General features: G+C 43.5%; 1 protein-coding gene across 3 annotated transcripts in view; it reads right to left on the bottom strand.

Annotated features, from left to right (window-relative positions):
* CACNA1C (calcium voltage-gated channel subunit alpha1 C) overlaps window positions 1-27,490 on the bottom strand; it is a 784,718-nt gene that overhangs the window by 155,960 nt on the left and 601,268 nt on the right. For all 3 annotated transcript variants that reach the window (XM_056117829.1, XM_056117830.1, XM_056117828.1), the window contains exon 10: window positions 1,535-1,625. In XM_056117829.1, the coding sequence (XP_055973804.1) occupies window positions 1,535-1,625 (91 nt within the window). The remainder of the gene's footprint in view (window positions 1-1,534; window positions 1,626-27,490) is intronic.

The raw sequence follows: 27,490 nt of genomic DNA on the forward strand, positions 1-27,490 counted from the left end.
AGGCTGAAAAACACCCTGGTAATTGCCCCCTAGTCCCTTCTGGTCAACAACTTGAGCCAAGTCCAAAAGTCAATGCCGAGTCCTAGATTATCTTCTTTCCAACCATTCTCTTCATGTCAAAACAACAGAAAAACCTAGAATGATGCCCCTGAAAGCTTGCCATTCACCTCTGCCCAGCGTGGCTGTCTGGGGCCCACTTCCAGAAATGCGAGTTCTTGTTTTGTATAGTTCCAGAAGAAAGGAAGAGAAAAAGAGGGACTGCTGCTTAAAATTGTAATTAGCCCCATATTTTAACAGCATTTTGACAATAATTGCTTCCCAACAATGCTGAGAGATCTGTGGTACAGACTCCCTGGTGCCACTGTCAGAGTGAATGATATCAAAGGCCCCACATCCCCCAGCAGACAGAAGTTATGAGGGTTGATCAGTGCCTGAGTCTGGTTTTGCCTTCTCCTTTGACTTGGAGGACTTCTCCAGGCTGGCCGCTCTTGGTCTAGAGGCATCTTCTGCCAGCCTTTTCATTCCAGGGTTATTTAGAAACTCAGTGTATCTGGGGCTGCTGCGACGTGGGGGTTTGCAGCTCTCAAGCCTCCAAGGCAAAAGGAAAAACAATTCCCAAGTCCCAAAGGCCAGAGGCCTCATTTTCAAGGTCAGTGTGACTCTAGTAGAACACGGCGTTCATCTTTGGACTTGGCATTCGAGATCCGGAAGTAACAAAGCCAGCAGTTTTGATTATTTTTTAACCAGTTTTTTTTTCCATTTTTTTTTCTTGAGGAAAAGATCCCTAGGGACAGCTCATCCCCTTTTTAAAAATTGGATGGAATGGGTGATTGGGATCATTTCTATGGAAATGATGCCTTTTGACACTGGCTCAGTCTGAGGCCAAAGTCCTTGAACTGGCTCAATCTGAGGCCAAAGTCAGCTCCACAGAGCCAGGAAAAGGGAGGACATGAACGCTCTGTTGGAGGAGATATGGAACCGCATGCATTTTTCGTTACTCAAGTTTGCATTTCAGCTACCTCAGTTTCCCCTCCCTACATGAAGAACAAACTCAAAATCGCAGATGAGGACCAACATGTTTGTCATCTCCAGTGCATTTTCTTACCTGTTTGCTTTCCTTCCAGGTCACATTAATCAGAATGGAAATGATAGTTAGCAGAACCCAATTACCCTAACACAGCAGACTTATGGGAAAGGGGTGAGAAGGGCTGGAAGGAAACAGACTTCAGAGTCACCCCCGCCCCGTTTCTTTCTCTGATAGGATGGAAGGGGCTGGAAATCCCGAGATGCAAACCCTCACAGAAGTGCAGAATTGAAGAACGACCTCAACTGAAGCCTCCCCTCAACCCCTGCTGCACCCAGGGCCCCCTTCTCCTCAAACAGGCCACTGCCCGAGGCTTGTTTCTTGCTGTAGGCTCTGTTCTCTGCCCTCCCAGTGATGACGATCCAACCCTTTCTGATTCCAGCTTCCCTGCCTGCACCCCCAGGATGGCTCCTCCCGCCCCGCCCCCGGGGCTTGCCCATGCCTACTCACGCCAGCCTGGCCCCACAGTTTTCTCCCTCGATGTCACCTCCAGCCACATTTTCTGTGTTGACCGATTCCGTCTCACTTGTGGGCATGCTCACTGCAAGACATTGTGGGTGGGGAGGAAAAGGAGAGAGGCATTAGACTGCAACATGCCCAATCAAGGTGGAGTGCTATGCGGGTGGCGAGGGTCTGAGGAGTATCTGATGGTAGGCACTGGGGAGCTGCTGGGAGGATGTTGAGGCACTGGCACTGACCTGGCCGGGTTTTTTATTTCCTCATCTGGCATGCCTGCTACTTACCGAGGGTAAGGTGGCGCTCATAAAACACTAAACTCAGGGGAATTTAGGTGAAAATCTAGGACAACCTGGCGATTGAACTGATGGGAGGCATCCAGAGATGCTAAATCCTGAGTCTTTTCCCTGCCTTCATTGTTACGGCCTTGGGAAGTTGAGTTAGCATTCGATGTATGTCTGCTACTTTTGAGAAGAGCTTCCATGGTGTTTGAAAATTATCCTTATTTCTTTAAGCACACCCATTCTAAGGGACTCGACCTCCAAGATCAGCATCCAAGTCAGTTGAAGAAAGGGCATTTCCTTTTTCATGAACTAGTAGACAAATTTGGAGAACTGCCTCTGCCTATAGCACACTTAAGTCCTGAGTCAGTTACAAATAGGACTATATCTGAAATAGAGAACTCGAAATGAATGTTTATGGCCAGGATCATGTCCTAAGATTCAGACAAGCACAGCAGAAAATCAAGAACTATGAAGAATCTGCCCAATTAAGTTTAAAGTGGCCTGAAGAGAAACTGCAAAAACTATAATACCCACCATTTTTGCCTCTCCCAGCTGTGCTCAGGGCTTAGTCCTGGATCTGCACTCTGGGATCATTCCTGGTGGGCTCAGGAGACCATATGGTGTGCTGGATGAGCCACATACAAGCCTGACTGGCTGTATTTTAGCTCTTTCTCCATACCCCACGTGATTTCCCTTCTATTAAAGTCAACCTGCTTAATCACGTTTCTATCTCCTCCCAAGATACAGTGAGCTGAATTTCCTTAGTCACAGGTGTTTTCTTAAGTTGAGACACAGCTTGGTGGCTTAGAAGAAGTCATTATTTTATTATTTTTTATTAGAATAAATGTTTGAATCAAGTGAATTCTTCACATAATATTATCCTTTCGGTATGTCAACAAGACTTCTTTATTTTTGCCAACCCTGGTTCTTCTGAGTATCCCTTACACTATCAGACTTATCTCAGTTCTTGCATAATGGAACTTATATTTATGTTGAGAAACTCACTAGCCCCCAGCAGACTATAATTAGTGAGGGTATAGCATGAGACAATGTGGCATCAATGGGACTATCACAGATCTGGACAATACTTCAACCGCTTGGGTAGATAGTGTTGATGGATGAGAAATAGTTTCCAGTTTCTTTTCTTTTGGATAAATATAAGCTGGTTTGTCAAGAATAGATTCAGGAGCATGGAAGATGTGAATAGAAAACCCACAGCTTCCCAGATGTTTGCTGTGCCTAAGGAAACTAATCACTCAAGTCTCCTTTACAATGGGCAAAAATCTATCATTTCAAAGATGCTTGGAGCTGTATGAAACGTTAGACTATTTGTGGTTCTAACTTGTCTCCTTTACTTCCAGGGAAAGGAACGAGAAGTCTTGGGAAGGGACAAGATCTGATGTTCAAAATCATGCAATGTGTCTGGGTAGGTTGTGGAATGGACTACAATGGTACAGCTCTGCATTATGTCAACTTCTCTGCACTCATATATATCAATCAACTCCCTTAAGGCTCCAAGATGAGATGCAGTCCTTACAGCTGAATTAGGAATATCAGAGGAGGGTGGTTAATAACCAAATGGTGGTACTGAATTTTGTGGCATTTACTTTCCTTTTGAAGCCCAAGTTGAGGGAACTGCTAAGTGAAACAGACTTGGGGTGGTTTTATTGCTGGGGACTGTAGAGAGACCTCCTGTACATTACAGGGTTTCTTGCTTCAGCCACTCTGAGCAAATATCCATAACATCGAAAAGCTTGGCATCTTTTAATTCAACTTCATCTCTGACATGTTTACTTTAATTCTTCAAGCATTGTTATTTAAAGAGCTGAGCTGTGTATAAACAGCTATCTGACATTTTGCTCCCAGAGAGCCCCTTATGTGCTAGTGGAATGATATGATGGTACTTGGGGCGCTAGGCTTGAAATACAATCAAATTAGAAGTGAGGCATTAGTTGGAAACGTATTGCCTTTTAAATCAAGCCCCTGTCAGCAAGAACATCTAGTTGGCATTTATAGCAATTTTATTCTTGATTGGCACTTCTTGAAGGAGGGGTTCCAACAAGGCATAGCAGCTGCTGATTGTCATGTCTGCTGACATAATCATGTGAAGTTATGATAAGGCACAGAGCTTAGTATGGAACAGGTTACTATTCTCTCTCTCTCTCATAGCACACACACACATACACACTCAACACATAGCATCACAGCCGCCAAGATAGTACCCTACCATCTAATTCAGTATGTACTATTACACATTTACACACATAGAGCACAGGGGAACATTACCATGGGTTTCTGTGGAGTGACTAAACCAAGCAAACTTCCCTTTCTTCTGATCAAGCAAGCTCGCTGGAGTGCCTCCTTTCATAGACAAGATGGTCAGTGTCAAGAACCAGGAACAAGACATCAATAGAGAGCATGCAGTCAGCCATGGGCAAAAGAAAGAAACAAATAACTCAGCTTTTACACAGAACAATACATTTCCATCTCAAAAAATAAACTTAAAAATATTAAAAAAAAACAACAATGAACCCAAACATATAAGAAAACATAACAAAACAGAACCAGAATCCCAACTCACATGAATTAACAAAAAGAAACAAATAATGAACCCTGGGGAGGGAGAATTACTCTCCTAGAGGTGATTGTACTCATGTGCATGGTTAATAGCCTTGGGGAGAGGACACCCCCAGAGGAGCTGCTCCTGTCCCTGATGTCTCCTAAGAAAGGAACCCTCTCTAAAGGTCCAACATGAATAACTGCTCACTATAACTATAGCATTGGTGTCTTCCTGGACCCCAACCCAATGGTCTGGTAACCTTATCTCTTCCTCAGCTATAGGGGATTCAAAGGCTCTCTCACTTATCTAAGGTGGGGTCACTTGCAGATAGTGAAAGAACCTATCAATCTAATGGTACTTTTGTTGACCAAAAGTCAAATTGACACATTCAGTTTGACCCAATAAATTCACTAACTGCCTCAAACCTACATGTATATACATATATTGTATATTTAATCTATTTATACTGGCAAAGAAGTTGCTAATTTGCTTCTATTTTCTTTTTATTTATTTATTTCGTGATACTGGGGATTAATCTCAGGAACATGAATAAGCTAGGCATACGTTCTACCATTTAAGCTCTCTTCCTGCTAAATTCCTTTTAAGTGGACTTTCAAAGTAATTTGTACATAGGGAGAAAAATTCTGAAAGCCTTAATCTCAGGTAATAATTTTAAGGTGATAGCAAGACCTAGAGAAACTATGGGTATTTAACATCTAATGGAACTTGACTGGTACTTGTTTTCATGTGGCCAAGGCTGCAGCCACCTGTGTGAAGAGTGAATTGAAGAGCATCTAAATGATCTCCTTTGAGGTTGAGCCGTGGTCCCTACGAGGTTTGCTCTTTGGGTAATATAGCTGAATGTTCCTTGCTAAAGTGAAAATATCTCAACTGGTATGAACTGTATATTCCATATTAGCGCCATTAATCTGTGATTGTTTATCACATAAAGCACCCAAGGGAATAGCATGGATAGAAATATAATTAGTGTTTCATTACTCAGATGGCAGGATCATACTTGATTTTTTTTTTTTGGTGGAGGTGCTGGAATTGTGGGCCATTCCAGTGGTACATAGGGACTTCTAGTTCAGTGCTTGGGAGTTGCTCCTGCTTGTCCTCATAGAACCATGGAATGCTGGGGATTGAGCTAAGGCCTCCTGTGTGTAAATGAAAACGTCCTTTTGATTTATCTCCCCATCCCCTCATAATTTATAGAGGCCTCCAAATCAGTGCTCAGAAGATATGGGCCTCCCTTTGGACAATTCTCAGCCGAGAAGAGTCGGAGAGTGCAGTGCTGCTGATCCTAGTGGTGGTTGTGACCTTCAAGGAGGCACCCAGCAATGCTTAAAGGGCCATAGGATGAACTGGGTAGAAGGAAGGTGAAGAAAATTTGGTTTCTGTGTATACATTTGTCTGAGAGCAATGGGCTGAGAGGAGAACCTTGCTTTCATTTGCAGTTTATGTCAGAATTACATACACTTTGAGTATAAAATACCCATTCTACGGATATAGAGAGGTGAAGAAAGAAGAATTTTAGAGAGAAAGTCACTTTTTGATTTTATAATTTTGCTATTATAGATATGATGGATATAATATGGGTATCTGGGCCCCCTGGCTATTGCTGAGAAAATTCTAAAGAAAATAAAATTTGTATGTGTATGAACAACTAGCTATAAAGTCATTCCTATACATTAAAGACTAGATGCCTTTATAGGTATTGGATATATTATATTTTTTCCTTGGTACTAAGTCTTTATATCTCTTCCTTTAAATTTTTTTATTAAATCACCATGAAATTTATTACATTTTTAGCAATATCATCAATGACTACAATGAATCGTTAGAAACTGCATCTTGTTAACAACTTATAATATCTTTAATTATTGCTTTCCACTCCTCAAAAACATCTATTTTATTGACAAGTCTTGTTTGGCTGTTTTTTAGTAGGATGATATCTAAATCTCAAGAGAGGTACATAATTACCGTCAAACGGTAATCAATGTTTCCTCCTGATATGCTTGGACAACTGTTGTAAGGATTTTGGGGTATTCTATCAAGCCATTTCTAATATGGGGTAATCTCCTAAAAGTGGAAATCACACAAATTATTCTTGGGAGAGGAGCATTAGATATATAAGTGATTGTCAATATTACTATTCCTGGTATGTTTGTGTTCATAAATTCTCTGAGAGATTTATTTACTAAAATTTAGGAGTTTCCCATGAAATGCCAGATAATACTTGGAAAGCTGCATAGATCAGTGTTTCTACAGGTGCAGTCATCTGAGGAAGAGTAGGCCCATAGCACACTATCTTCTCTACAAAACTACCAAGTCCTTCCAATCAGCACCTTATACTGTTTAAACCGAATCTCCTTAAACTGTTTAAACCAAATCTTCTTATACTGTTTAAACCAAATCTCCAACTGGTGAGTCAGCTCCTAGCAGTCACAGTATATGCAGAGACCCATGTTTTTCAGAAAAAGAAATTAGATGTCATTTAGTCATCATGATGCAAACATGCTGCAATGCTTGCTTAAACTCACCCACAGTGATTAAATTTTTTTAAAAGACTTCAGAAAGAATATTGGGACCTAGATTTGACAGTGAGAGCATCCTTAGTGTTGTCATAGGAAAACTAATCACTAAGTCTACTTAGAAATCAACTTACATAGACCACAGTAGGCAAAGGCATACCTTCCTTTACTCTCTAATTCTCCTTCCTTCCCTGGAACTGGGAGGAGAAGTATGGAGAACTAATTATATACAAAATACTTGGTTTTGCTCCTTAAGCTTTATTTTTTGGTCTCATGGCTGATTGAGGGACATTAGAGCGAAGCTCCATGTGAGGGAACAAGGGGTCCAGCTGAATGGAAATGGAGAGAGATACCTATCTCTGAAATCTTTGGTTACCCAAAACAGTTTTGACACCAGTGCTGGAATGGGGGTTTGTAATGTCCTGTGGTGACTGTGGGTAGGGACGGCTGGCTAAGCTAAGAGAAATGCCAGATATTCATTCTGGAACTTGGCTGAGAAGCTCATTACCCAAGGTCAGAGAACTCATCAACTGCTGTCAATCCCTTATTTCCCTTTGTTGAAATATATATCTGGGCCAGACATCCCAGACAGTGTCTGGGGGTATCAGAAGCCAAGAAAGCTCTAGCATTTATCCCTTAACTGGAATTTATCCAGCACCAGGGTGTATCATATGCAGCCAATGGACCAAAGGCTGAGTCAGTCAGACTTCTGGAATTCAGCTGCACTCTTGGATAGAACTAAGGATGCCATCTTGTTATTATTATGAGTTGCATGAATGTGGTGATCAATATTCTTTTCCTCAAAGTGTTAAGCAGGGTGATGGCCAATTAGCAAAAGGATTATTAATTTCCTACCTCACCAACTTTAATCTGAAATCTCAAGTTCCTTTTAATCTGACTCATTCTCTCTCTGGATGGCTGCATATGTATCCTTAGGAATTCATTAGGTCCTAATTTGGGGAACTCAGAGCTCTGTTTCAGAGATAGAATCTTTAAAGAAGCAATTAACTTACAACAAGGTCACAAGAGTGGACTCTAATTCAATATGACTGTTGTCCTTATCAGAGGAAGAAATTTGGACACAGACACAGAGGAGGAAGACATGGAGAGAAAGAGAGAGAGGGAGAGAGAGAGATCGAAAGATTGAAAGAAAGCGATATGCACGAGCAAAGCATATAGACTGGTAGCAAACCTTTGCTTCATAGCCTTGGGAAGAAAGGTATCCTGCAGTCACCCTGGGCTGACTTTGCATTTCCAGCACTCAGAGACAATACATTTCTGCAGTGATCTATCAAGGCAACCCCACCTGACTGAGCAGAAGCAGACATCCCTCCCTTCTGCTCCTCCCACAGATGCCTCTGCCCATCAGATTGTCCTACTCACATCCCCTTGAATTCCCCATCTGTATTACAATCTCTGAGTTGCAGTAGAGTGGATTGGGTGTTCCACAGTATAGCACCCCTCTGGAGTGCCTGTCCAGTTCCCTCAAGATATTCCAGGGGCCAGGAAACTACAGCCTTTGTTCAGTAAGGCTTCTCTGGAACACAACACGCTGCTGCTGGGGTGTTAGCTAGCCTGCTGTCACACCACCCGAGCAGAGCACCATGGAACTTGTTGTGTGGCATTCATGTCAAAAATAAAGGGCTAGAGTGAGTGCAAAAGCCCTGGGTTTTATTCCCAGCACTACACTGATCCCCACTTTGGAGCAACCCCTAAAGCCACCCGCAGTAGTATGGCCCCAAAACAAACAAACAAATCAAACAAAATTTGAGCACCAGCCTCCCCGAGCTGTGTAACCCTAGGGAAGTTACTTATCTTTTCTGAACCCAGGTTTCCTCGACTACAGAAAAGAAGGTAATGATCCAATTTATTTTCAGAGCTTCTGGTGAGAATTAAGTAAAATTAATATTTGTAAATGAACTTGGTAAAGTGGTAAGTGCTTTGGATATTTGCTAAATAAAGTTAACAAGCCTCCTCTCCCCCCTCCCCCACTGTTTGCTATACCAATATTAGATTTGCCTCCCTAATGAAATTATAGCTTTCTCAAAGCCAGAAAATTTATATAAAATTCTCTGGATTCCATTTCTTCTGATCTTAGAGGCACTGGGTATAGAACCATAATAATATTAACCCTTTATGTCTTCCTCAAATTTTAAAGGTACCTCTCTACACTTACTATTTTGAAAGTTTGTCCTTTAGACACTCTCCATCTGTCAGCCACGTGCTGGGCCAAGCTAACAGGAACTGGACAGGCACTCCAGAGGGGGGCTACAGTGCAGGACACCCAGACCACTCTACTGGTCAGAGGTTCTACTAAAACGGACTTCATACTAGGTTGGCCAATGGGAAGCACCACCAGGCAGTCCTCACTTAATAGGCTCGGGGGCTGGAGGGAGGCTGATATTCTCCCTAGCTCCCATGACCGCCCGGAGGGTTGGTGAACTAGCCGCATCTTGTTGAAGAAAGGTCTGTTCAGAGGACGCCCTCTGGATGGCGACTCTCCCTGACTTGGGATGACTTCCCCCTCCCAACATTGTCCCTTTGGGCATGTGGCATCAACAGCTCCTATAGCACTACCACCAGGTGCTGCACCAATCCCTGGCTGATTTTCTTCAACCCTTACGGCATCTGTAATCACCTCTCTTCGAATCATTCCCCTTCTAAATGCTAGCTTGTCTTTCAGAAACCTGCCAGGTAGCATTATGCCATTGGAGGTAAGGGGTTCAGTCAATGACAGGATGACTGGTACTGTGTCCAGGGCTGCCCAGACTCTCTCAGGAAACCTCCAGAATAAATTTGCTTACATGCTTTGTTGAACTTCAATTAATGGTGAAAATTGTTGATGCAAAGTATCATACCGGGGTTGCTTTAGCCTCTTGAGAGAATGGAAAGGAACATCTAGTTGGGGTGACTGGCCCATGAGTTACTAGGAAAGTTAGTTCTTGGATACTTTTTTTTTAACAAGTTGGTACATGAAACACATGTTCACCTATAGTTTTAGGATATAGTTGAAGGACCTCTTTATATTTGTTTATTTGATTCTGAGTCTTAGGATGCTCCCAAGTCCAGTGAGTCCAGAAGAAGCCCAAGGCAGTTCTTGCCTTGGATTCACTGTTATTAAATGAATCCAAATCCCTGACAAGTCACATAGTGATTTGGTATCATTTTCTTATGTCTTAGATCAATATATTGAACTAAAGAGAGAATTGAAGGTTTCAACTAAGGGAAAATGAGGGAGCAGGAAAGGAGAATATATTGAACTAGAGGGTGAAGTGAAGGTTTCTTCTGAGGGAAAAAAAGGCAGTAGGAAAAAATAAAAACATATTAGAGGGGGCAGAAGGGAAAGAGACGGTGAGAAAGAGAAGAAAGCAAGATGGCGTCTACTATGGCAACATGTCTGGGTAGGTATAAAGGTCACAAGGACAGGGACTGCCAGTCTCCAAACCTCCTCCTCTGAACTTCCTGCCTGTCCAGAGCCAGTGTAACTTCTTCCACAACAGCAATTAAAGCCTGGTAGATTAGAAGCCATCAGAAAGTAAACATAAAACATAATTAAATATTAAGAAGCCCAACCAAGTAGCCTTATTAAAAAGGCACACTATAAGCCTGATGTGCCACTACCATAATTATTATTACTGCCATAAACTTGGAGGTGGCATGAATGCCTGCCCTTGATCTGCAACCATAATCCATAGAGGAAAACCAGGGTTGTTGTGTTCTCAGCAGGTCATAAAACTCCAGCGCTCAAGCAGAAAATTTCTCTGTACAATTATAGCACCAAAGGGCCACTTCAGTTCTTCCTGGGGGTTCAGGGCAGCTGAGCAGCATGGGAACAAGAGGAACAGAAAGTTCAGCTGCACCCATCAAGCTCCTGGTCCTTGGCGCCTGCACTTTTCCACTTAGCACCCCGCTTCCTTCCCCACCTTCATTCAGGATGATGGGGCAACAGGGAACATGCTCAGTGCCCTGGGACATCTAATCACACAAGACACCTCTGGGGGACAGGGATCCTCTAGAAACAAATGAGGGTGGCTTTCCCATGCAGGATGCCTTTGGAAACACCACATAGGTTGGAGAGAGAACACGGCTATGACTTGGCAGGATAAAGTGCTCATGTAAAGGACCATATAAAAGGAACCACTTATATAGTTCAGTGTCAAAAGAGACGAACAAAACTGAGCTGGGCCCCAGCCATTCCAACCCAGCCATCCCTTCCCTTTCAGATCTTGTCTCCTCAGAGTACAAAAACTCTTGGGAGAGGTAGTGTCTCCTCTCTAAATTAGAGAGCTGAGCTTCTTGATGACTACCAGCTACTCTTCCATTCTCTGTACACATATTGACTGAGGCAAGCTGCAACATAATCCTGTGAGATTTCTTATGTCCCCTTGACTGGTCTCCATTTTATAGACAGGACTCAGAGAATAAAGTCACGTTTTCCCAGCGAGCAGCTAATAAGATCTAAGATTGGAAGCTGGAAGAAGTTAGGGTTTCTGTCCACTTAGTCATTATGCATATTTAATGCCTTTGTAAAGCAAGAGGGGGTTCTGAGAACGGGTATGGGTTACTAGGAGAAGAAATAGTGCCAGTCCAATGAGAAGCCACTTCTGTCCACGACATCCCCACCAGCTCTTCTGGGTGAAGAGAGGATACGTAAGCAGAGCAGCAAATTAGGAGCACAGGCTCTGGAACCAGGTACTAAGTATGAATCTTGGTGCTATCCAAGAGTTTTGTGACTTTCGATGAGCTGCTCCCCTCCTCTGGGACTCCACTTTCTCACTAACAAATAGAAATCTGAATCTGACATTGCTGATCTAGAAAGGGCATGCCAACTCTTCAACCCATTCAGTCCAAGATGAGTGCTCTCTCTCTCTCTCTCTCTCTCTCTCTTTCTCTCTCTCTCTCTTTCTCTCTCTCTCTCTCTCTCTCTCTCTCTCTCTCTCTCTCTCTCTCTCTCTCTCTCCCAGCACTACCTTCTTTCTTCATATATGTACTCACTTCACAGGGAAGCTGGAAACTACCAAGTTCATCACAACTGAGCATGGCCCCAAGCCACCCTTCTAATCTAGAATTCCAAAGTTCATTGGGGATTCAGCTGTGCCCTGTGCGGTTATGTTCACAACAGTTGAATGGCGCACAAAGATTGCTCTCATTGTTTTTTCTTGGCCATTTTCTTCCCCTTCCTGTTTTCTGCTGCCAGGTCAGATCTCTGGAAGCAGACCCAGTGTGCTCCTTCAAGGACATGGGTGCCCACAGAAGAGACGTTGTCTTGAGCTTGGGAAAGTACTTCTGCAGAAAGATCTAGCCTTGTCTTCCCTTCCTCCGTGCAAGTAAATTGCTGCCTTAAATTTCTCAGCTGCCTCCATTAATGGTGTTTATGTGAAGTGAGTCACTTTAGCTCCCAACCCCATGGTGCTTCTTCATCCCCATAATTTCATGAATGAGTTTATGGGCAGCTGTCGGAATATCAATCAGCTTGCCCCCTTCTGTGAGGAGTCTTTTCCTTTCACTAATCACCCTGCTCTGCTGCTGGACGCTTGCATTTCTTCATTTCTTCCTTTTCCAAAGAGAAGCAGTTCTCCATCTACCTTGCTGTATTAGTTGCCCATGTCTTTCACTGAGAAGGCTTGGGTGGTGTTGATTCACACAGTCCTAGAGCCAATGCTTGTTACAGTGCATTTCTCTGCCAATTAAACCCTGTTAGGAGAGCGGCAGAGGCCAGCACCAGTTCAAATAGGGGCAGTAGACAGAGGTAGTAGACAGAGGTAGTAGACACAGGGTTATTCCTGGAAATCCACAAACTAGACATGTTTTCTCTAGATCATGTTGGTTGGGAGACCTCATCATAGTCAAATATTTGAAGACTTTTTGCACGAGAGTCTGCTTAAGTGCTTCAATAAGAAACAGGCATCAAAGACTAAAAACTGGTGGAGCAAAGATTTTGTTCTCATGTCGGAAGCATCTCCAAAGGGACGTGGTGGTGGCCTTGAAAGCCTAGCTATTGCTTCTTCCTAGAAGTGTTCAAGCAAAGCCTGAACAGGTATGTCTGAGGGGGTTGGCAAGGAGACCGCTGAGATCTCTTTTGCCTTAGGAAAAAAATTGACTTTCCAAGAAGGGAGCATGCTGAGAGATGAAATACTAGGTTGTGATGGGGTGATGGGTTGGTAAGGGATGCAGTGGAGAGGAGAGGGGGCCTGGGAATTTGGGGCTCTTCTGCACGCTTATCTGCTGGAGGAATTCCCCCCAAATTGCCACACAGTGTCAACACTTATCCCCACTTAGCAATGAAAAGCCCCCTAGCCCCACTCCCCAGACCCTGTTTGTTTGCTCCTAGCCACCCTCAGCCTCACAATTCCTTTTCTTTTTCTGCCCGGCCTTCACCCTCTAGTCTGGACATTTGGATCCACTCAGGACCCTCAGAATCTGCCATCATCAATGAGCCCAATATAATTAATTACACAGAGCCCTTGTCAAGCCCTGCGGCTCCACCTGGATTTGGTTTGGGACCTGGGCTTGGTCCCCCTGACAGACACCCTCAAGATGCTTTCCCTTAGGAGCTTACCTTGTGTTCTTCCTCCTACCCTTCACAAAAAGTCTTCCTCAAGGATGCAGAATCAAACCCCTTCATTCTTCCAGAATCAAGTCTATCTTTCCCTTGTTGATCACTACGCTACATGCGCAGTTCATTTCTGGTCTGTTAAGGAGACCTGGGCCTCTGTGTAGTGATCAAGCAAGGTTCCTCATCCTCAACCACCCCTTGGGAAGCACTCAAGGAGGAATCTGGGGTGGTGGTCCTTCTCCTCCCTCTGTCTGGGCTGCGCTCTTTTGTTCAGAGGACGTGGCTATCCAAGTTTCCCTTATCATCACTCTCTCACCTTTCAGACAGAAAACTTCGAGATTATGTGCTAAGCTCCCTGGGAAACCAAAAGAGGAGAGATCAGCTCCAGGACTGGGAGCAGGGCCTTCGAAGTAGGCTTTCATCTGGAGGGGGGCTCAGCACTGTCTCGTTCAATTAGACCCTAAGAGCCATTCTTATTCTTTCCTCTTGAGGGATTTCACAGAAAGGCCCAGACAGGAACTCATGGCCACAGCAGCTGGGGACAGAGGCAGAGAAGAGAAGAAACAGGCCCCAACCAAATGTGCTGGGAGACAGACACACTTCAATGCCAGATGATGCCACTTCTATTATTTGACATAACAGTCTCTCCCTACAAATTTTCTCTCTCAAGACATAATCTGAATAAAAAGAATTATTTGTCCTCCAACTCTGTTCTCTCTTCCCCCTGCATCTTAGAATGATTCTGTGATTTCTTAGGAGAGATGGACTGGTTTAGCACAGAGAAACAGTTTCTGCAGGCTGCAGAGCACGGACCCCTCTCTCTAGCCAGCAGAAGGTCTGGAGGCAGGCAGGAAGTGGGAAGACAAATGCCCTAGAAATCCATTCAAAATTGGAAGCATGACCTCAGGCTCTCCAGGGATTTTTCTCTCTTATGTGTGGCTACCTCTTCAGCGACTTCTCTCCTGGAGATTCTCTGAGGAGTCATGCTGTGGAACTCCATGGCTCAGGAAACCCCAAAGGAAGAAAAGGACACAGAGGCTCTGGTGTTTGGTGGAGTCAGATCAGGTGTGTGGGGGTGGGGAGAGGAGAGATGGTGATAGAAAGTTTTTTTCCGAGAGGAAGCAGAATGTTGGTGTGTGGTTTTAGGGATGAGCTCGTTCCATGGGTCTGCAGAGGGGGTCCTCAGCAACATGGTGCATTTAAGCATGCAAGCAACTCTGCTGCCTTTGCTGTTTTGCCCGGCACTGGACTCAGCTACAAAGATATAAAGACAGGATGTTTGTTTGAGTCGAGAAAATGAAAGGAGAGAGTGGTGTACATTTCATTCCAATAATCATGTGTGTATTGGGAGCTGGGGGATGTGAGCCTCCTTGTAGATGGCAGGGATCCAGCCGAGAGACAGCACCAGTGAGGAAAGAGGGGTGCAACTTTGAGATGGCTGTGGGAAGGCTAAGAGCAGTGAAGAGTGTCAGGGACACTTTATGGGGAAGAATTGAGTCTTGAGATCCAGGGTTTCCTTAGCACCGACTTTGTTTGGAGGAGCAGACAGATTTCAACTGAGCAGAACAGGAGAGTGAGAAGAGTTGGGTCATGGTGTCCAAGGCACACCTCCATGGAAGTGTAAGGAAGGAGGAAGAGCAGAGACTGAGAAGCAATTAAAGTGCATAATTAAGCAAGAGATGCTAATTAACAACACCCCAGGGAGAATGCTGTTGCACCCACAACACCTCAGACCAGTGTGTGGAAGTTGAACAGCCGCAGGTGTTGGTCCAGGACAAGGAAGGGTTCTCCTCGTCACTGCAGAAGCACCAACACGGAAGGGGTTCCTACCAGAGAGTTTGAGAAATTGGGAGAGACCATCTCGGGGATGCTATATAGGTGCTTCAGGCAGAAATGGGGACACCAGGGAAATACAGAGCCCAGAGAAGTCCTTCTGGTGGTGAGACCACTGTGACGGTGCTCTGAGATCAAAGACAAAGTTACAGTTCTCACCCACAGTGATCTGGGGGAAGGGTTTCAGGCAAGAAACAGGGGATACTGGTGGACTGAAACTTACTCTGGTGGAGGATTGGGTGTTGGAACAGTGCATGACTGAAACCCAACCAAAGACAGATTTTGTAACTGTGTATCTCACAGTGATTCAATAAAAATTTTTTTAATTAAAAACTGTTTTTAAAGAAAAATAAAGGGAATTTTTTGCCTCTAAACAAACAGAAGAGACTCACAAATGAATCTCAGAACCAAGCTGCTCTGCAGGGATTGCTCTGGACCCCAATTATTTAAATTTTTAGAATCCCAGGATCTATCTCATCTTGTTTGTTTGTTTGTTGCTTTTTTTGTCGAATCACTGTGAGATAGACCCTTACAGACATCTTATACTATTCATAACAAGCAATACAGAATAAATTATCTAGCATCTGCCTGTGGGGCAGCCTTGAGTGGTAGTGGAAAACTTCAAAATAATGGTGGTGGGAAGGTGGCTGGAAACTTGCCTATATTTATTGGGAAGTCAAAAAGTAAAGTGCAAGTCAAAGAGGAAAACATCAAAATTACTTGTCTTGCATCTAAAAGGTTACCTGAAGTCTAAACATTGATTGGCGGTAATATATTTGTTTTATATAAGTTTGTACTGAGGCTAATGGGAGTGGGATTGGTGTTGAAATACTAAATGTAATCAATTGTTGTAAACAACTTGATGAAAATAAACACTGTCCTCCCATCGTTCATCGATTTGCTCGAGCGGGCCCAGTAACGTCTCCATTGTGAGACTTCTTGTTATTGTGTTTGGCATATTGAATACTCTTGGTAGCTTGCCAGGCGTTTGCCTTACACGCAGCCAACATGACCGACCCGAATTCGATGAAAATAAAATTTAACAATTTAAAAATAAATTTTAAAAACATGAAAAAACCAAAAAAATAAATTAAAAATGTTGCTGGGAGCATAGCTTGAGGAGATAAACACAGAGAACTGTGGGACATGAAGAAGACATCAGAGCTGGAGGGGGGTTGGTTGAAGTTCATTCCTAGAGAATCCTGTAGGCATCTGCCAAAATCGGGGTGGAGGAGTCACAGAGCCAGTATCTGCAAAACCAGAATATTCTCCCCTGAGCAGTCACCTGTCAATTTTAGATATAGGATTCAAAGGAAAAAGTGGCTGGCTCTGCCAGCGGGTGTTCCCGGGGGTCCAGAATGCCCACGGCTTTATATAAAGCTAGAACTAATTAGGTTATTTATTTTACATATTAGGAAACTGAGGCTTGGACAGGGAAGGCCTCACTCTAGGTGACAGTGCTAGTTAGTACTGAGGCTAACTGACCACTTGTCAGTCTCCCGACTTCCTGTCCAGCACCTACTCTGCCCTCTCTATCACGGAATGCAACTTTGGGGTGCTCTTTATGTTGATTTTCTCCCTGCCTGACAAAGAAGGGGACTGCTATGAGAGCTAGCCCTGAGTTTGTCCCCTTGGCAAAGCCTCTGATGGCTATAAGGCCTCAGGCAAAGATCTGCCATCTTCTGAAGAGATAGCAGAGCAGGCAGGGCAGTGGTTTTGCATGTGGCTGACTCAAGTTTGAGCCCTGGCACCACACATGTACCTTCAGAAAACCTGAGTACAGAACTAGGAGCAAACCCTGAGCACCACTGGGTGTGGCTCCCAAACAAACAAAAATGTAAGCACCGGGGGCTTGGAGTGATACTACAGAGGGCAGAGCACTTGTCTAGCATAGTCTCCTGAGCCTGCCTGAACGTGTCCCCTAAGCACAGAGCCAAGAGTAAGCCAGAACACTGCTGGGTGTGTTCCCTCCCCTACCTGCCAAAAAGAAAATAGAACGAAGGCCACAGTATCAGTTTGGAAAAGTTAAGCAAGAATGAAATATTAATATAGGGTTTTCTGGTGGTTGGGAGTGATCAGAGGCATAGTGGGTGGGCTATGGAAAGGCTTTGCATGTGAGGAAGGGGGAGCTGACTGTGTGCATTGTGGGATGTGCACACATTGGCGGGTCTGTGTAGCAAGGGGTGCTGTCAGCATAATATTCGCTCATAACATGTGGTGTGTGAAATGGCTGGAAACTTGCCTATATTTATTGGGAAGTGAAAAAGTAAAGTGCAAGTCAAAGAGGAAAACATCAAAATTACTTGTCTTGCATCTAAAAGGTTACCTGAAGTCTAAGCATTGTTTGGCGGTAATACATTTGTTTTTAGGGCCAATCTCTAAGTATGGCTGCATTAACCATCAACTTCCCAGATCTTTTCACTGTTGTCATTCTCATCACGTGTTAGCCATGAAATCCCTACAGTGTGTTAACAGCAACTGAATCATGACATGGTCCCTGATCTGGAAAGAAATGCAGAAGAGTTTGTGACAAAGCAATATGCAAATGTCATTCACAGTAATCAAATTTGAAAAAATGGTAAGCACAACTGGACAAAGGAGGTAAGTGTATTAGCCTTCTTTTTTTCTGCAGGTTGAATTTGTTTCAGTCTTAAAGTCAAAAACTTGCCACTGATTGTGATCCATTCTTTTAACCTACCTCTGCCACATTAGAAAATGTAATTGGTGCCAGAACCTGGGCGATGTGGTGGTCCATCTTGTCTTTAGACTATCCAGAGGGGTTAAGATGAAATGACACAGGTCAAGGACCCTTTGGGGATGGCCACTGTTACATACCTTGGTAGTTTATTTGGAAGGATTCTTTGCTTCTATAAATCAGTAAAATAGAGCAAGACGGGGCCTCAGCTCCAGTTTGGTTTTAAATTGGTTTTTGTCCTAAACAGATTTTCAAATATGCCACAATTGAGTTAGTCTAATGACAAATGTCATCCCCTACCATGGCCAGAGCAACATGCCATTTCCATTAGGAATAATGTTTCCTGGCCAGATTAAGGCATGGAAAATAATTTTTGGTCATCAACAATCCCCTTCAGTTTCACTGATCTGATTAAACTTAGCAACGGAAAGAGAAATTTACAAATTAGATGCTGTTCTCTATTTATTACCAAAATGGTTGCTTTCCACTCCATCCAGGAGATACAGTTGAGATCTCATTAAGTCTCAGCTTGTGATAACATTTACTCCATAAATCTCCATCGCGGCCAGTGAATGAAATGAGCATTATGCCAAAGACCACATAATGGATGGAAGCAAACCTTGGCCCCCTTTGAAAGGAGTCGACCTTTTCAAGCCTTAAACATATTCAGCTTTCCGGCACTAAAGAAGCAGCTCGGAATTTATTCTTGGAACACTCTTAACTCTTTCCTAACTTAGCTGGCCTCATTGAGACAGAAATAAAATGAGGATATTCTGGACACTAGATGTATTTTAAGAAGAATTTAAGAAGAAAGGGGAGAAGAGGTGTGCATGTGAAGAAAAGTACTATTGCATAATACAGTCCAGGTGGGTGCTAGAGACATAGTACGTGGATAAGGCTTTTGCATTTTATATATATATATATATAATGCATACATATATATAATGCATTATATTACACACACACCCATGACGTATTCAACATGCCAAACACAGTAACAACAAGTCTCAAAATGGAGACATTACTGGGCCCGCTCGAGCAAATGGATGAACAAAGGGAGGACAGTGACAGTGATGGTGACAGTATATAGCCTACATATATAGTCTAGAAGAAAGATTATAAAGCACAGCGGGTAGGGTGTTCGCCTTACAAGCGGCCAACATGGCCGACCCGAGTTCGATTCCTCCGCCCCTCTCGGAGAGCCCGGCAAGCTACCGAGAGTATTCGATATGCCAAACACAGTAACAACAAAGTCTCCAATGGAGACGTTACTGGGCCCGCTCGAGCAAATCGACGATCAACGGGAGGGCCTTTACCTTTACCTTACCAGTTGAATCATAGTTGGCCTAATCAGGCTTTACGTTTCACAGAGATAAGGTAGACCCCATAGCATAATTTCAAACATTTTCAGGTCAAAATCTCTTTTCCCTCTCAACATCCCAAGTCTTTTGGTTTTTGTTTGTTTGCTTGTTTGTGTGTTTGTTTGATCCACATCATGCAGAGCTCAGAAATTACTCCTGGGAGGCTCAGGGAACAATATGTGGTCTTGGGGATCAGAACCTGTTGGATTGCGTGCAAGGAACCTACGTACTTTACTATTGCATTGTACTATTGCTTTCACCTCATACCTCTTTTCCAATGTATATCCACTGATTATTGACTATCTACCTGTCAGGCTCTGTATTGGTGGTAGAAATACATAATCCCCACCCTTTCAATGACCTTTTGGAAGATAGTATAAGGTGGTACCCTATCATCAAATCAAGAGGTACCCTAATTCCTATAAAAATTCCTACTAGGACAGTATAGAATAGATATTTGGGTACCAAAGGAGAGAGGTAGAAGAGGATAATGACAATTGAAGGTGGAATAGAAGAAAGTATTGGTATCCTGTAGTGGGTTTGGGGGAAGTGTAGTTGTTTTCTTTTTTTTTTTTTTTAAGCAGATGAAAAATCTGGGCTAGATATCCAGTTTAGGAGATCAGAGAGCACACAATTTGCAGGTGGGTCTTTTGGAACAACTGACTGGCTCCCAGGATTCAGAGAATCCTGCAAATAAGTCAGTGCATATTCCTCAGGACTACAGGATTCTGGAATTATCTGAATTTCTCCGGTGTGTCTCCTGGACTGGACCAATGCTAATGAGTGCCAACTTAGGACCATAGGAACAAAACTACAGAGTTGGAAGGAATTGTTGGGGTCTGTCAGATTGTTTAATCTGACACTTCATTCTACAAAGAAGGAACCTCATAAAAACAAACTTCCATCTGATTGCTAAAAGGGACTGAAAGTCAGGAAGCCTGGCTCAAGTTCTTTTTTTCAAGTTCTTATTCATTCTACTACAATAAACTGGGATTGTTCTGACCATGGATTGTGACTTCCTGTTAGGAGAGAAAGATGAAGACCATCTATCTCCCACCAGTGTATTCTCAATTCAGCTTGTCAGGAAGTATGAATTATAGATTGACGGAATTGAGATAGTTAAGGATGGAAATCACAAACAAAAATTACAATGATTGAACATGATCATACCACTGGGATACTTGAGAAAAACTCCACATTTTCTTCCTGAAGCTTGCAAAAACCTAAGGAACTCTGTCTGATGGCCAACCTCAACTTTCCTGTCTTTGAAATTCAAGAAATGACCTATGGGTTGGTGCCAATATTCAATCACCTGCTCTGTTTCTCGTACCAGACAGATGGTCTCCCCTCAGGGGGTAGCTTGGATTTCTGTTTTCTCTGCCTCTGCTGGGCATAGCAAATATCATGCCAAGATTCTAGTCAACCCAACTGACCAAAGCTAATGGGAATAAGTGCAATTAGAATCTAAATCTAAACATTTCTACCTAGAAAGGAGACCTCAATTTCTTCTTGACTATATATATATGGTGTATGCAGATGTTATTTTCAGAGAATTTTGTTAATATAACTGGCCTGATATTGGGCTCTTTTATCATATCTTATGAGTCACTGAAATGAGGTATAATGGTAGGGCAGGCTTTTTTCAAGCTTGGAATTGGAAAGGTAAACAAAGTCTTTTTAACTTTAAAGTCAGCCTGTCAAACATATAATTAAGGCTTTCCACCTTGTCAGTATTTTGTTGAGGATGGATCTATTATAGCACTCTCAAGAAAAAGGCACAAATAAGTTCTAGTGCGGTAGCAATAATTCTTTAACAGCATCTGGACCGTGTTATATTTCTACTTGACCTCTGACTTTGGAATGTTCTTGTATATGATGTACACTCCAAAGTCCTCCACTATTAGTATATTAATCAAAGGCTGCTTTATGCTTAGCGAATAATTCTTAGAACAAAATTTAGGGAGAATCTAAGGATACTCTGTCCAAACATTTAAAAGACTTAACATACAGATGTTATGTATGGAACACCCCAAACTGAAGAACCTTGTCAAAATTCAAATTCATATTTTGGAAAGGTTAAACCTTTAAAATATTTTTCATCTGAGCTTTGTTTAGTCAATCATCCCTGCAAAACTTTGAGGGATAATCCTGGTAATACTCTCCTCTCGCTCTTGGTCTACCCTGAAGCCCTCTTTGAGAGACTGTTCATTCTGGACTATACTTTCCAAACAGGGTCTTAAGTGCTAACACAGGTATCATGCTCAGTCTCTCCTTTAATGAGGATGATGCTTTCTCCATATATTTGGTACTAGGAGTAGGAGGAAAAAGTTTACAGCTTTTCCAGTGAGGTCCAAGTTCAGGCTTCAAGTTGGGTATTTGGAAGTAAACAAAATTGCTTGTTCTGTTCCTGGAGACCCTTGTCTAGTTATTATTATGTTACCTTTGAGTACATTCTGTGATTTATCCTGAAACAGGATTGCAACCTGCATGTATCTCTAAAACAACATGAGTCAGTTAGAACCAAGGTCAAGGAGAAAGATCTGTCTTTTTCTAGCATGTTTGTGAACAGTATAAATATTAATAACTAAGGTGCTTCTTTGAACCCTAACAGCACTTAAAAGTGGAGAAGGTGTGGCTAGATCAAGCTTCTGCCCAAAGGTTCAGGGTCCTAGGGACTCCTTTGTTCTTCCAGGGTTTAGGGTTCTATGATTTTCTAATTATGCTGGTGCCAAACACATAACAAGAAGGAATCCAGACCTAACTTGGGGATATAGAAAGATAAGTGCTCAGCCCTGGGTGTTTGTACCCATTCCCCAATTCATATGCTGAGACCTTGACCCCCATTTGACAGCTCTGGGGCCATTCAGAGGACATTAGTTCATGAATCTAAACCTTTGGGATGAAAAGCCTGAGAAAAGAACAAATTTTCATTTCATTGTGGCATGATAAAGCAAGAAAAAAGACACCTGAATATCTGAGAGCAGGCATAAGGATAAAGAAACCATGGTACATATACACAATGGAATACTACATAGCTGTTAGGAAAAATGGGGTCATGAAATTTGCCTATCAATGGATAGACTCGGAGAGTATCATGCTGACTGAAATGAGTCAGGAGAGGAACAGATAGAGAATGATTGCATTCATTTTGGGGGTATAAAATAAAAGTATGAAACTAATATCCAAGGCCAGGGAAAATGACTAGGAAGGCTGGTCAATGGTTGATCAACGGTGTAGGAGGTGAAGGGTAGTTATGATAGAGGAGGATCCACTATGACAATGCTAGTTGAAAATGATTGCTCTGGACAAGAACTGAGTGTTGAAAGCAGGTAACGGGAAATAGATTATAGATGATAACCTTTCAGCATCTGCATTGCAAACCATAATGCCTAAAATGAGAGAAAGAAAGAGAGAGAGAAGAGATGTTTCTACCATAGAGGCAGGTGGTGTGTGTGTGTGTGCGGGGCAGGGGGGCGGGTGCTGGCTTGAAGGGGTGGGAGGGAAACTGGGGACACTGGTGCTGTGAAATTATACTGGTGGAGGGATGGGTGTTAGAACATTGTATGACTGAACAATTTTGTGAAGCTCTATCTCATGGTGATTCAAAAAAAGATAAGTAAATAAATCAAATATAAGTGTGCTGGGATTTAAAATAACAATTGGTAATAATTTTTTTAAAAAGAGCCCTTTCTTTTGACACCAAGAAGAGGGCCCTCACCAGGCTTCTGATTTCCAACCATCACAGCTGTTCGAAATAAAAGTCTTTGTTTGAGCGACACAGAATCTGGCAATTTTTCACTGCATCCCAGACTAAGACAAAATAAAAATGTTTAGATGTACCAGCCTGATCTTCTCCAGCTCTTACTCATCTTCCTACTGTTGGTTTTCACTATAAAGAATTCCATCGAGCTGCCTCTGCCTACTGCTTCTCTTGAACAGGCCCCCGAACACAAATCTATCATTGCTGGCCTGGATGCGGTTCTGTTCCACTAGCCATAGGCCTAACTTCAAAGTGGCCCCAGTGATTAATAGCTCGGTCCTTACAGCAGGTGTGGTAGGTACCACCTTCCATTCTACCGTAAGGGAGCCAGAAGCAGCACAGCAGCATCGCAGAGGCATCTGCATTCCACCTGATGAAGTCCATCCTAAAGATGACGTCATCATAGCCTGGGGCTTGGCATTATTTCTCAACTTTTTCTCATAAGCCACTTCATGTAAGGGCAGGCACGGACGGAGGCAGCCCCATGTGGAATTTACGGTGCATCTTGACAAGGGTAAAGCGACCGCTGGCTGGTGTGCTTTGAGATAGAGACGGAAGACAGGCCTTTCACAGCAAGAAGGGTACTCCCAAGGGTTTCCACTGTCAGGGAGACACCAGCAACTTATCTTCAACCCTGGTCTTGGCAAAGCACACGTGCCTTATCCCAACGGCTCTGAGGTGATTGCAGGCATCTGTTATCTTGAGGGAATCTGTTTCCCCCCAGAGTGCCAGATATCAATGGATGACCATATGATCTCAATATACAGCCCCTTCCTCTGACTCTCATTTCAGGCGGATTGGCCCCTGCAATGAGGAAGTGTCCTGCTTTTGGATTCTCCCCTCCTCCAACTCACCCACCATCAAGGTCATGGTCACCTTAACAGTGAACTTACACCTCTCATGTAGGTTCATTGGAGGCTCCTCCTCACCTAAAGGAGAAAACCTTTTATATCCTCAGGACCTGGTCTCAGCCTTCCTTTGTGTTTTGGTCCTTGGCACCTCCCCTGTGCACCCCAGAAAAAAATTTATCTTTCCTCCCATCCCTTCCTCCTCCTCTCCATCCCCCCTCCTTGTTCTACACTTTACATAAGCAGCATCTTCACATTCAGCATCCTTTCTCCTCCTCTGAACTTGTGATCAGCATTTTCTAGGGTGGCAGAGACACTGTTATGCTTCCCTGAATTTCGTTGTCAGTCTTTGGCCCCTGGGCCCTTGTTCGGGCTATTTTCGAGGTTTCCCTCATCCCAAGAAGTAGATAGAGTTCCTAATTCTGTTGTGGATGATGGAGAATGGATGGGGGTAATGCCCACACTCGCAGACCTGGCTCCAAACCTCTCCGTTCCCTTCCTTGCTGCTTTTCCTCTGAAGCCGGCTAGATGTAGGGAATCCAGGGAGACCTCTGAGGTGCTTGATGGTAGAACAGCCCCCCTAGGGAAGGAGCCTTCGCTCCTGGAGATATATGGGAGGTGAGTTTCCTCTTCCACAAATCTTGACCCACAGTGGAAGGAGAAACAAGCTTCAGTCTACAGCTGGACTTGATTTGGGAGGGGCTCGTTACAGTACTTAGCTGAGGCGGATTGTTAGGGAGCCCTCCAACAATATTCTCTGAGTAGGCACCTCCACTTCCAAACAACCTGCTCTCCCAGCTCTATTTCTTAGGACCTTGCCCCTGCCTTCTACTCATTGCTGTAATCTGTTTATTTGCGCATCTGTCTCCTTAACCAGACTCTAAGTCTCCTTAGGATGCAGGCTGTGTTTATTTATCTTGGCTTTCTGAAAGCCTACTTGGGACTTAAATATGTGCTGAGTGAAGGCCCACATCCTCTCAAACGAGTAGAGTCTGGCCTTCATATCTGACCTCCAAGTGACAGTAGAGAGAGGTTCTCCTGAACTGTCTCCTGCTCTCTGGCCAGTGATTCCAGTTCCTGTGATCCTCCACTGGCTACCTATGTTATGTGCCCCATGATGGAAATTCTGGACTGCGCCAATCTCTCTCCAAGAACGGGTGATACTTTTCACATCAGCAAGCAAGGAGAGAGGCGGGAGCTGTCACCTGCACCTCCGCTCACAGCCTTCTGACATAATATATATTGACATGACATGTGTGTTTTTATATATCACAGTGTTTAGGCGGGAGGGCGGGAAGGATTGGTGGTAGCCCAGGGCAACTGCATTGGGGGGGTGCCTGGGGGTTGAACACTGGTTATCAGGGAAAGTGGATCAAAGGAAATTTAGGGTGATTCACCTCCCCTGCAATTCCTCTGCAGAACTGCTTTCAACTCCCAGAGTGTCAATCTGTTTGCAAAGTCCCGAATTCATATCACATCAGTGCTTCTTGGGCATCCTACTCCGGGAGATGCTGAGCAGGGACAGGAACATCTGTTTGTCAAAGGGTTTCGTGTGTCTCAGGGAGGTGGTTGGACTTCCCTAAAGGAACCACATGCCTCTGTGAGGTTGTCCCTGGCATCAGAGTTCCCTCTAGGCCTTCTTAATGCCACAGTACCTAGGATCTTCTAAGACTAGAAAACTCCATCCTGGAATTGTGCCCAGTCCTGCCTCATTAGACACAAAGGTTGTCCCATTCTTCAGAAGGTGGAGCTGGTCTTCAGGGAGACAGAACACTGGAGCAATCTCATTGACCTGTGCCCTCCTGGAAGTCCAGTTCAAAAGACTATCAACTGAGAGAAACCCTGGCAGGGTATGACATGGAGACTTTTCAGTCAAGACTCTCTTTTTAATCATTTCACATGGATGGTTTCTCGTATCAGTTTAATTTTTGTTTCTCTGCTTTTAGTAAGATAATGACATCACTTCCTTTCATGTTTCATAAAGCTTATCTTTTTTTACTCTCACTCCCTTTTCTACCTCATGCCCCTTTATGTTCACAATCAATATCCATTTTTTCCTGCTCCCCCTCTTCACTCCTCATATCCTTTCCTCTTTCTCTCTTGCTTTTAATAGTAGATTGAAGATTGAAACCCCAACACAGGGTGAAGTGCCTATTCTGGCAAGGAGTTCAGGGACTCTCTTTCCCCATTCCCTTCTGCTTGAAAGAGGATCGTCACATTGCCAAGTGGAGGGACCTGGGTACAAAGAAGTAGGTACAGAGTTGGTAGAACTTTGTCCAAGGCTCAATAACTCAGGTTTACTGTGCTAATGCCTAGGCAGTATGATACAAAGTAAATTCTTTGAGGACCAGTTTTCTCATCTCTAAAATGGGGACATTAGTGCCCAGGAGATATGATACTGGGAAGGAAGAATTAAGTGAGATGATCTATGCCTTATCCTTGTTGCATGCAAGAAAAACACAGTCCATGAGAGCCCATAGGAGGTATAAATGTGTCCATAGTCCAACCTGAGAATCCAAAATGCCATTTCACACCAACTATGGAAAATGACTTCCACTTAAGGAGAGAAGATGAGGGTTGAGCTCTCTTGCCCCCACTTCTGGCTCTTTTAATAAATCTATAATTCCAAGTTCTTCCTATCATTCTTCCAGGCCTACTTCTTGACCCTATTATCATTTTGCTACTCCATCAATCATAATATACTCTCTAAGAACCAACCAGGTGTTTACAGCTGAGATCAGACAAAGGGTACTTAATTGATCAATCAAGAAGGAACTAAAATAGAGAGATACTAATTCTCTTGATCTAAAGAGAGTTCAATTCAGTATAATTCGGAATTATATGAAGAGACAGTTCACTAATACGTCACTACACTCAATGTTGAGAAGGGGAGTAGATAAGTTATTGTGTTATAATCTCTGTCTGCCCAGGGCTTCAGCAGAACAAGGTTGGACCACCTCCTCACACTAGAGAGGCAGCTAATGCGCGGGGGTATAGAATGGAAGAGCTCTCACAAGGCAGAGCATTTAGGAGTCATTGGTAAGAAGAGAATTTCTAGACAGTGCTGTCAGTTGGGTAGGAGTGTGAGAGGTAAGGAGGAAGGGGTGTTCTAAGAGAGAGGAAAAATGAAGAATGTCCAAAATTGGAAAAGTAGCCTGCCTCCTTGGAAAGCAGGATGATCTTACTTGCAGGAATGAGCAGTGAGTGATGGGGATCCAGCCATTGGCTGGGATCCCTCAGGGATGCTTGGATCAGCAAGAGAAGATGTCTAGGTTTGATTTTGTGTCTGTGGAGAGACATCCACGCTTTTGTGCAAGCTCTAGAATGTCAGCTTTACAAACATGATTTGAAGATAGTGTCTAGAATGTGTCTGAACAAGGCTGGAAGCGGGACTGGCAGGTGGCCAATAGTCTATGGGAGAAGAGATGGGGAGGAGTGGAAAGGACGGAACGAGGGGAAAATTCCAGGAGGGATTGTGGCAAAAACATTGCAATTGACTGAATGTAGGGCTTGATATCA

Source organism: Sorex fumeus, unplaced genomic scaffold, assembly GCF_029834395.1.
Source record: "Sorex fumeus unplaced genomic scaffold, SorFum_2.1 ptg000036l, whole genome shotgun sequence".
Taxonomy (NCBI): domain Eukaryota; kingdom Metazoa; phylum Chordata; class Mammalia; order Eulipotyphla; family Soricidae; genus Sorex; species Sorex fumeus.